Consider the following 11,571-nt stretch of genomic DNA (forward strand, 5'->3'; position numbering starts at 1 on the left):
TAAAAATCGAATTTTCAGGGATTTTTGGGGAATTTTCAGGCATTTGTTCGGGATCACTATATCCTGAGAAAAAAAACACACGTATCACTTTCGGGAATTTTTCAGGAATTTTCAGGCATTTTTTCGGGATCACTATATCCTGAAAAAAAAGCACACTTATCAATTTAGCTTACGGAGGAAAAACCGTGCGGCACAAAGACCGAACTTGGGTTTTTATTGAACACCATAAAAATTATCGATCAGACTTCTGTTGTAGAAATTGAGCCTTGGATCACATAATCGAAGTCTTCGGCAAAAATACTAGTTTCAGAATGGCTGACGAAAACATCGGTTATTCCGACCGAAATATTGGTGTTCTACACGAACAGGAACAGCCACAGGGGGTTGGGTCGGGAGCAGCCAGGGGACCCTCATTCTTCCTCAAGGAAGAAGCGGTTCCTCAACGCGAAAATCTTCGAAGCGCTTTGATTCGGGCCTCGTCCTCCCACACATTACCCGCGGCGTAAATCAGCGGTAATGGCGCCGCTCCCCGACTCCGGACCGGCTATAAACCCCTTCAATCCGACAGGACGCAACCCGCGTGCCGATAAAGCAGGACGCGCAAACAAGCTCTTTTACGAGCGGTCCGCATCAAGCCCTGCTTCCACACGCAGCGCGCGACGGCAAGTCAAGCCGCGCGGCAGCCGTGCGGTCGACCCTTCGCATCCAATTCCGTGTCTCATACCGCCCGTGGAACCGGGGCTTAGAAGGGTCGGAGTCGGTATCTATTAAGGGCTCCTTTATTTACCGCGAAAATAAATTCAGAGTAGTGGGTGATAGCAAGGATCCCGGCGGGTCGGGTGGCGGGTGGGGGAGGGGGCTGCGCGAGCGTGAAGGGGGTGGGAAATGAAAACGGAGGCGAAATAGACGGAAGATATCGGTGGCGCGGAGCCGGTGAATCGATAAAAATCCGGGTGCTGTGGCCAGATTTGGCCGGGAAATTCGGCGTCCCGTTTCGGACCCCGCGGAGGGCGCCTTGTTTTTCGAGGGGGATGAAGACGTCGCACTACAGTGTGTGATCGTGAGACGAAGATGTGCAACGAATAGAAAGTGGGGGTGTAACAGGCTATCGCGCGGTGGGGGTGGTGATGTTGTCGGGCGGTTTTTTTAGAGATTTTTCGTGCGTTTTTATGACTTCCTCCCTCTCGAATCAAAATTGATTCGTTATCAAGACTTGTCTTAATAGCCATCAAATGCTGTGCTGTGTCTTTTGATAGATAAAGGTATCTTGAAGATGAAGGAATGCCTCCTTTATCTTTTGGGAGATAACAGGACTGCATTTTGCCATTTTGAACTACAATATCTCGTCCGTGAAAACAACTATCTGTTAGAGGAAACTGACGGCATATACTTCCTTTTAAAATGAGTTAGAAATAGTAGTTCTTTATCTCAAAATGAAGTTCGATTAAAGGAAGCACCTATAACTTTTGAGAGACAATTAAATGAGATATTCCTACATGTTATTTCCAAGATGGGCGAGTATGGAAATAACTACATTACCTAAAACGATACATTTCAGGTCAAGATGGACGTGGACGCTTCGAAGGGAAAGTGCCTTAATTTGATAGGGTAGGCCGAATAGAAACACCAGTCAAAAGCTGTCTTATAGTTAACAACCTATTGGTTGCTTTTTCAAACTGTAATTATGAAGAAAGGTCGAAGAAATCAAGACTTTTCATGTTTTCTGGAAATTCGACTTTTTGCAGTTATCCTTCTTCAAATGAGACATTCATTTTATACAATTTATCCCTAAAACGGGATGTGGGTCAAAATTTGACTCCCGATTTGTGTCATTTTGACCAAAGTATTGACCTAGTGAATCATGACACTGCCTTCTAGTGCGTCTGTTTTTAGTTTTTTCCACCCATGTTCTTAGTTATTCTCAATCGTAAACGTTGCGAATCGGGTCATGCACTCTTTTTTTTTCAATTTCGTCATCAACCTGCAACGAATATCATCATCGGCGAATCCAAGGCACCGCTCCGGACTTGTTGCGAGAGCTTTCCCGCGGGGGGTCGCGGGGAACTCGCAAGGGGGTTGCGGGGGCCCGGGGCGAGGGGGAGGGTTCTGGGGCAGGGAATTAGGGGTACGAAAGCGGGCTCCGCGTCCCGACTCCCAACATCCAACCCAAATCCAGTTTTTCCCAGTTCCCGGCGGGTAGTTGCCCCATTTCACAACTGTTACGCTGTCCTAGATTCCTTCTCCTCTCGCTTCGCCCCCACCGCCGCACAGTGGAACTAGAGTCCCTTTATACCCAGAGTTAAGACTCACTTTTGGCTACCTTTTGGTTGGGCTGAAAGTGGCCTAAAAAAAAATCCAATGGACCACTAGACAAGGTACGAATTTAAGCATTTTGATACATGTTTCTTAACCAGAATTTCACGTAAAACACGATTCGCGCAACGAAAATTAGTGAAACTAACTCCTAACGGAGATATTAACATTTTTATTTCACATTGGTTACGAGGAATTTGAACTGCCCACTCACAAGAAACTCAAAGCTCTACGTGAGTCAAATCCCGCACTACAACGGTTTCAGCAAGCTTCTCAATCGAGCAATGTTCATTTCCCACCGTGTGTTGTTCAAACTAAAAGCAATTTGCTATAGCTGAGCAAAAGCGTCAAGATTGAGGTTGCCAGATTTTTTTATCGCAGAGACGTTCATTATAACGTTTAGCGCGCGATGTGAATCACGTAGAGCATTGAGTTTTCATGAGCGGGTGGTTTAAATTCACGCACCAAGAATCATTAGTTATCTTTTTAAGGAGTTGATTTCGGTAATTTTCGTTGTGCACATCGTGTTTTACGTGAAATTTTGGTGAAGAAACAAGTATCAGAATTATGAAATTCGTACCTTGTCTACTGGTCCATTCTGATTGGTTCTCCCTCATGGTGGCCGAAACGAGTGCACCAAGATGGCGGTACCTCGAATGTGAACAAGAATAATGAAAATATAACTAAATTGTGGTTTATCAAGAGTGAATTGTTGTTTCCATCGGTCCAAAATGAAAATAGATTAAGAAATTATTCACAAACCAATCTCATTTTCTTTTTAATTGATCAATTTGTTGATGTTGTTGTTTTTGTGTGACAGACATCGCAGGATTCCTGATCCTTATCCCTCTATATCGTTCGTTTGAGTGCACTCGTTTCGGCCTCCATGGCCAGCCAAAGCCAGTCAGCTGATAATCGAGTTGTCTTAACTCTGGGTATAAAGGAACTCTAAGTGGAGCGAGCTAATCAGAAAGGTCGGACATGACATTTTTAGCCTGTAACCGCAAATTTTGGTGTTATCTCGTCACATTTTACATTTCGAGGGGTGCTTTAAGTAGACAATTTTATGAGGAAACCAATGGAACCACTTTTGGAGCCTCAAAGCTTTGTATAGACGGAGTTACAGGCGTTTAAAGTTTTCAGATTTCGTCCGATCTCCCCGATTGACTCGATCCACTGTGCGGCGGCGCAGCGCCCCCGAGACCCCCCGCAGCCTCCCTTTAATCGGCGATAGGGTACCCGGTCGCCTAGTTACGCACCCCCGCCACCCCCTCCCTCCGAGTCTTGCCGGTTCTCGTGGAGTAGTTTTTCTCCCGATTTTGTATCCAGGTCGACGCTTCAAATCTGGATCTCAAAAGCCGCGTCTTCACGCATTTGCTTTTTAAAACGCTCCAATTGATACCACGATGCCCTCCTTCTGTTGTTCATGAATTTTCTCGAGCTTTTAAAGGTAATTTATCGGGGAACCGGAGATTAAGCCCGGGTTTAGAATTTGGAAGTGGGTCATTCTCTTATTACGCTTCACTGATTCGTGTTTTGATGTGGGGAAATTTAAGTTATTTTGTAATAAAAAATGATAGGATCCTCTTAAGGGATTATTTTCTTGGTACGTCTAACTTATCGCTTCACAAGATAAGTGGTAAATGGCGTCATCCATGATATCGGCGCATACCCTAGCTCAAATCAATCGTCTTATCAATAGTAATGGAGTCGGACACAGCCCACCTGAAGGAGAAAACTTACTCAATTTATTCTGTAAATTTTTAAATGTTCGAAGTTTAGGTGCCCCTCTGTATCATATCAGCAAATGTGGGGGGGAGGGGGGTTCTTCGGGATTTTTTGGTGGTCGACTACCTAAGGAAACTTCTTTTCCCTGAGCCTCTACGTCAATTTATTTAGCGACATTGAGAAGAGGGTCTACCCCCCCACCTTTAGGGGTCAACATTTCGAGCATGACTTGTCCGATTTTGGAATGCTTTTTATCGTTTTCCGTCCTCTCTGGATTTGATGGAATAACTTAAAAATGTTAACGGGAATCCCAATTTTTACAGCCAAAACTCCCCCCTCCCCCTCCTCACCCCTTCTCCCCCCAGAGAGGCCAGGGGAGCTTGTAATTTGGGGGCCGTGTAATTTGAACTCTTTGGGGTTGCTTTCCCATTCGTCCTCGCAGTCTACAACGTCACCTGACCCAAAATTACCGAGCAAAAGCCTGGTCAGGGTAGTTGGGGACTAGAGTACCTGTATAGCGAGAGTATGGACAGATGTGAAACTCCGAAAATCCATCAGGCCTTCACCGATGCTTCTGCGAATAAAGTTAGGGCCCAGAAATGCAGCCAACCTATGAATTTCAATTATCCAGAAAGATTTACTAATACTATTGTTACGAACCGTCGTTTATTAAGCACGATTTTGACTCCGTTTTTGCATAAATTTACTCAATTTTCCGGAAGAACGCTCATTTATGTACATTCTTGGCCATCTTGGTTAGAATTGGAACCTGCAGACTGGCAGTGAAATTTTGTGCGTTAGAAGTTGGTTAGAAGGGTGGCTGCACTTTTGGGCCCTAAGCCCTCCACGAAGCGATCTGTCCATACTCTCGCTATACAGGTACTCTATTGGGGACACCCTGTAGGTTTGTAACTAAGTCACTCAGAAATGGATCGTCCAGCGGTCATTTCCTCCTTACGAAGGCTCTGTACCCGAAAACAGGAGGAGGAGGATCTCCCTTCGTAACTCCCGTAGGCTCTGTACCCGAAAACAGGAGGAGGAGGATCTCCCTTCGTAACTCCCCGTAAAGAGACTCCACGATAAGATGGTGGACGGGGAAGATGGGACGGTGGATCGATAAGCCGTCAGGACGTCTCTGGGCAATAGGTGCGATACGGTGTCGATGTCAGTGTCAGGGACTGCGAGAGGGCGGTGGCGGGAAACTTGGCCGGCACCGGCGACGATGCCGACGCCAGCGCCCCGAGCGGCCGCTGCGGGAACCAACGCAAGTTCTTTGTCTCAATGGAAGTGCATCTCGGAGCCACGTGTAGAGAGAGGGGCGAGGATCCCAAGCCGGGGGTGAGGATGGGGGATGGTGGATGGTATGAGTCGGGGAGGGACACCCGCGGAATGCTGCGCGGTCGGAGGGGCGGGGGAGGGGGCCAAGGCTTCCCCTCCGTTCTCCCGTGCAATCGTCAGCTGATCGATAACCAACAAACTTTGGCACGTGTGCGCTTTTTTCTTTGTGTATTTTCGTCCCTGCGCTTCGCGTGTCCCTTCGCTCCCTGCACCCGCACTCCTTAGCTTTGTCTCCTTCTTCCACGGAAGCCAAGCCTTAAATTACGAGCATGACTGTTTTTTTGCTCGAGGGCTAAGAACTTTTTCAAGCCGTAGAATTTCCCGCGTTTTCTATTTTATGAGCAAATGCCGAAACCTGGCATATCCCATTCAGAGGCAGAGAAGGGAAACGTATTTGATGAAAAGCAAAGAGTTTACTGCTGATGATTCCTATTCTTCACAGTTCTTGTAACGAACGAAATGCCGTGAAAATCGTCTTGGGAAATTTTGTTTGCTGTGCAGCCTCACGCATTCAGTTTTCCTTCATTTGAGAGGGTAGGCAATATGCGCTCCCAAGAGTTCGAATAGTGGTATCAGAATCTGAGGTCTTGTTCAATCGTGTTACCAGTGCTTTGCCCTTCTTACTACAATAAGTTATCGAAAGAGAATGTACTACAGAAAATGTACATACATTTTGTACCCTTCTCCTTCCTTTTATTTCACTTCCTCCTCTTTTTATTCACTTTATGGTTCTTTTCCGTACTCTCCTCTTCCTCTTCTTCTTTTTATAATCCTCTTCCGCGACCTCTTTTCCACCTGTCTTTCCTTCCGTCATAATAACACGGAAGATCCAATGAAATCTAATCTAATCTTATGAAATGTGAGGATTGGGAGTTATGAGGCATCTCTAGCCCCTGGGACTGATGCCGACGGAGGTGCAAAAATATTTTTAGATGCGCTTTTATCTGTTGGCAAATTGCGAGCGTGTAAGACGGAGCGTCGAAGCGAATGCGGATAAATTCATATAAATCAGTCGGCGAAACGCCCAGCTCTTTGCCAAAATGTTTGCCCCCGTCAAGGCCGTGCCAAAGCTGCATACCTCCGACGTTGTCGATTCGCAGGTGCACTTTCAGCAGTATTCGTAGGTGTAGACGGAGAGGCGCCTAATAAACGCTCAAAATATCCGCCGATTTTATTTTTATTTTACCTTTTTTATCTCTATTCCGCACACAATTTCAAAATATCTTACTTGATGAAGAGAACGCGGACGAGGTTTAGAGGCACCGAATTCAAAGGTTGGCAGAAGGTGGTAGCTTTTTAGATGAAACTCACAAGTTTTTCTCCGAATTTTAATTCATTGTTCTAGACCCAAGGCCAGATTTACATTTTTAACGCTAGCGCCCAAGGCTGAACTTTGGTTGGCATCCTTAAATTAGACGCTCTCAAGGGAGGGGGAGGGGAGTCTTAGACTTTTCATCCCTCTCGAGAGCTACAGGGGAGGAGGGGGACTTTTGGGGGGCATTAGAGTGTGTTGCCAGGGAAAATTTGTCAAACTACCTTCAAAAAAGATGATTTTTAACAGTTTTGAGGTAATCTACCTATTGCAATGATATTGACCACCCCCCCCCCCCCATAAAAAAATTGGATTTGGAAAATTTTAATTGATAAAATACTAGAAAAATACAGTCTTAGTACACCAGTACTGACGTTTTGAAATGAAGACTCAAACATTTTGCGCCTCTCAGAGTTTTGCGCCCTTGGGCTTGTGTCTGAATTTCTGAATTTTTGAGATTTTCAGATCTCTAGAGAATTAAGACCCAAAGAAGGTATTCTGACGGTCCTTCGCTCTCGTGGGGACTTCTCGAGTCTGCCCTCTTACGGGAGTCGTAGCATGTTATTTAAACTTTGAGCATCGAAGGTATTGGCCGATCTTGCATGGTTTCAATTCCTGTACCTCATTATGCTCACTCCATGACGGGGAAAACTCTTATAAATACCGCTCATGAGTCGAGGCACATGCTAAATAATGCGTTTCATTCTTTGTTTCAGGCGAGCCGTGTTGTGTTCCAGTGCACTTGGCCCGGATGTCTTGCGGTTACTGCCACTTGCCAGGCAATTGAAACTCACGTTCGTCAAACACATTTAGGGTAAGTATTCGCGCAGTATCTTTTATTCAGGCGTATTTACTAAGACGAATTTTGTCTACAAAGAGGAGCTGTACAAATAGACCTATTAAGATCTGGGTCATTCCTTATCTTCATGTAGGATAGGATGTCCCTAATCTAAGGGCAACAGTTTGTTTAGAACAAATGAGACTATTTTGTCCTATGAAATTTTATTGTGTGAGCCATTTTAAGCCACTAACTTACCTCACTGTCGGTTTGCCTTCAGTTTACAGTGTAGGCAACCCGAGCTCCCACGTGGCCGAATAGTGGTATCACTCTCAGGCGTCACAGTCGTTCGAGGAAAATCGTCGTTCCTCGGACGAAGGACCATAACTTCTTTCCTGAGTTGCAACATTTACACAAAACAATTCAATTTTCTGCAAGCATATACCTGTGCAATTTTCGTCCAAGACTCATAAAAATCAGCGAAATTTTCAGTTTGAAGTTCACCTTCTTCCCCCAGCCGAAGATATACCAGATGGTAATTCCGGCATGTCTCGCGAAGTAAACTCTTGACCCTATTTCCTAAACTTATACTATTATCTTATTAACTATCTCCTTACTTTACTTGTCTCTTTTATTATCATACACATTATGTTATCACTATATATAACTTATATCTATCATCACCTAAGCAAATTAGTAATAAGATACGCACATTACAATTTCTGTAAATATGTACTTACTGAATAAAATTTCGCTTGACAAAAAAAAAAAAAAAAAAAAAAAAAAAAAAAGTTCACCTCCTTAAAATGCAACTCTCGAAGGAAATTTGTAAACGTTGAAATTTAGTTACGTTCCTTCGTTTGGGGAACGTCGAAATCAACTCTTATCCGGAGAAGGGCACCTAGAATACACTTGTTATTTTTTTTCGGCAGGCCAAAGACGGGAACGTCGGTGGACGGCGATTACGATCTTGACGATCACGAAGAGGAGTTCTACTACACAGAGGTGGAAGTGCAGCAGTCCCCGCCGCCAACCCTATCTCACCGGGACATGGCTCGACCGCCCCACGAGGACCCCGAGTACCAGAGGGCCATCCAATCCCATCACAACTACGCCAGCCCGATCAGCATACCTTATTCCAATGGACACGTCGCTTGGTCCTTCTCTAATACGTCACCGGTAAGCTCCAATCAAAGTTTCAACTAGTACTTAAACAACCCGCACTACACCCCCTTTCTAAACTGATGGCGCCCCTTCTAAGTCCTGGGTGTGCAATCCAAATTACATGCGCACGACCCCTTCCGAGTCTCGAGTATGCAATCCAAATTGCATGCGCACGGTCCCTTCCAAGTCTCGGGTGTGCAATCCAAATTACACGGCCCCTTCCAAGTCTTGGGTGTGCAACCCAAATTACATGCGCACAGCCCCTTCCAAGTCTCGGGTATGTAATTCAAATCACATGCGCATGACCTCTTTCATTAATACCGATGCTAAAACTCCCGAAACACGTATCTTGTGAGCGCCGTTCGAAAATCTCTGCTCCTGTTAATTTTTTTTTCATTAAAGGAGAAGAAAACGACATTGTCTCTCGAAGTTTTCTCAGGATTTTCCTCGCACAGAGAAGAAAAATCACGGAAGTTATTAAGTAGCTCTCCACTTAAACAATGAAGTATGGCAGGAAATCTGCAACATCGTAAACCGGAATGCGTGGTTCGGGAGTTTTGCCATCGATTAGCTTTCTGACCTTCGATATTTTAATTGTTTTCACAGTTCGCTCTACTATTCCACCAGGCCAATTTCTACAATTTTTGCAGCTATAGACAGGTGAAAGTCCCTAGTTGAGCCCGCTCCATTCAGATTTTGGAAATATGACCCAGGTTTTTGTATATTATGTGATAAAATTGTTAAGGCTCCCATTTAAATCAGACATTTTCTTTTTTGTCACAATTCGTTCTAAAAAACCGAGCCAATTTTCATGATTTTTGCGGCTGTCGATAGGAGATTGTTCCCGATGACCCCGCTCCATTTACCTTAACTTGCGGGGAGCTGCTAAGCGGGCCTTAGAGGCGCGTAGCCGCGCCTCGCAGAACACTCTGTGTTTGACGCAATGCGTGAAGTATTCACGCAGTCTTGTAGCCGCTATGCGTTTCACGCTGATTGCACTGTTTGACGCAATGCGTGAAGTATTCACGCAGTCTTGTAGGCGCTATGCGTTTCGCGCTGATCGCACTGTTTGCCGCAATGCGTGAGGTATTTGTGCATTCTTGTAGGCGCTATCCATTTCACGCTGACCGCAATGACCGCACTGTGTTTGATGCAATGCGTGGAGTATTCGTGCAGTCTTGTAGGCGCTAATATGTGTTACATGCCGATCGCCGCGCCGAGGGCTTCACCTTTTCATCTCAAGTCCTCGTCATCATTTCTCTCTAAGTCGCGCCGCTCCAGGCCAAATTGCGTGTTTGTTTTCTCTCTTAACTCGACTAATTAAAGGTGCTATCTCTTGTATCACTGAAAGACGACAAAATTAGAAATTACTATACTCTCAGGAAATGAGAGATTTTGTCGCCTTTTCTCGTTTGTAATTTTTTTTCTGAAACCGATTTTTTTTTATACCTACATTTAAAAAAATTGCAAAATTTACCGCCCCCTATAGATTTGCCGCCATGAGCCGCGGCCCATATGGCCACCCCCTTAATCCGGCCCTGCCCCTAATCTTGATTAAAATGCAACCTGCAAACACCCATTTTCATTTCTCCTTTCAGATTTCATTCCCAAGTGGAGTTGCATTGAGGATTAGTCTTACCGTAATGATAAATTATTATCAACTTTTTTTCTTTTTTAACTCGAGTGTGCTTGACTTTGTTGAAAATCCGGAAAATCTAACGATTATTTCAATTTGATTTCAGAATTCAGTGCAAAAGCACATGAAGCTCTCGTACTCAGCATTACCAGCCAAACTGCTGCCCACCAGCCCTACTCGAAAAGTTCGTGGTGAAACAAAGAAATGCCGCAAAGTTTATGGCATGGAGCATCGAGAATTGTGGTGCACGCAATGCAAATGGAAAAAAGCTTGCACCAGGTTTAGTGACTAAATCCAAGGCAATCAATCAAATCCAAAAATAAGACATATAAATCATTTATAATATATTTACAGTTTACAATATATTTATAATTTATGTTATATTTTTAAAAATTTTATTTCAAATTTTTATTATATTTTTTAAAAAAAAAAGATGAAATTTTCTATGAGTGACTAAGATATATCCCCTCTAAATGAAACAAAAACAGATAAGTTTAAGGTTTTATTCCTCTATTTTTATTTTTATTGACTTTTGAAGTTAAAATCGTATTTTTGAACATGTTTGATGCGTTGTTTTTCTTTTCGAGAGTTGTTATCGAAAGTGTTTTCGTACTTTACATGAAAGTATCGTGCATTGTATCCGCTAGTTGGGTCAAGAACCTTGCATTTTGACAATGAAATTAAATTGAAAAATTTCTATGCAATAATCTTTTTGTTTTGTAATCATTGTTAACATTTTTTCCCCCATTTCGAACAACATTGTTCTAATAAAATCATTCATATTCCATTTGTCAGCAATGTACCTAACAAGAATTCAAGAGAATCCGTGAAACTCATACCCATCACTCATGGTACTTGTTAATTGTACCAGAATGATCGACTGTCTACTGGTCATTACAGTTAAACATGCAGGTGTATGAAGAAACATAATTCAAGTTTTCACTGAAGTCTCGATACTTATTAATGTGATATAGGTACTATATTTGCAAACCACAAAAATAATTTTGTTAATGATATATTATTTCATCATGTTCTAATTTGATTTTTTAAGTACTTCAAAGCAAACATTGTCTGCTCTTGTGATAAAAGTCGATAAAAAAACATAATTAAATCGTTCTTAAGGTGATTTAGAAACTTACCTACCTTTCTGTATGATTTATTCCCTCCTTAATTTTTACTTTTTGTATAAAACTTAATCACTAATTTTATGAAAAAAATTTCGATAAAAGCGATACAATTTTGTATTTATCCCTCTTTACGATACATATCTTTTGCTACACCACCTGAAAGAAAATACTACCT

At 43.3% G+C, this 11,571-nt stretch overlaps 1 protein-coding gene across 1 annotated transcript in view; it reads left to right on the forward strand.

Annotated features, from left to right (window-relative positions):
• Positions 1-10,899, forward strand: part of Glut4EF (Glucose transporter 4 enhancer factor) — a 195,977-nt gene extending 185,078 nt beyond the window's left edge. Inside the window, exons 6-8 of the mRNA XM_019061680.2 lie at positions 7,408-7,505; positions 8,402-8,648; positions 10,376-10,899. Of these exons, the coding sequence (XP_018917225.1) occupies positions 7,408-7,505; positions 8,402-8,648; positions 10,376-10,561 (531 nt within the window). The 3' untranslated portion in view covers positions 10,562-10,899. The remainder of the gene's footprint in view (positions 1-7,407; positions 7,506-8,401; positions 8,649-10,375) is intronic.
• The last annotated feature ends 672 nt before the right edge of the window (positions 10,900-11,571 follow it).

This window comes from Bemisia tabaci, chromosome 2, assembly GCF_918797505.1.
Source record: "Bemisia tabaci chromosome 2, PGI_BMITA_v3".
Classification (NCBI taxonomy): domain Eukaryota; kingdom Metazoa; phylum Arthropoda; class Insecta; order Hemiptera; family Aleyrodidae; genus Bemisia; species Bemisia tabaci.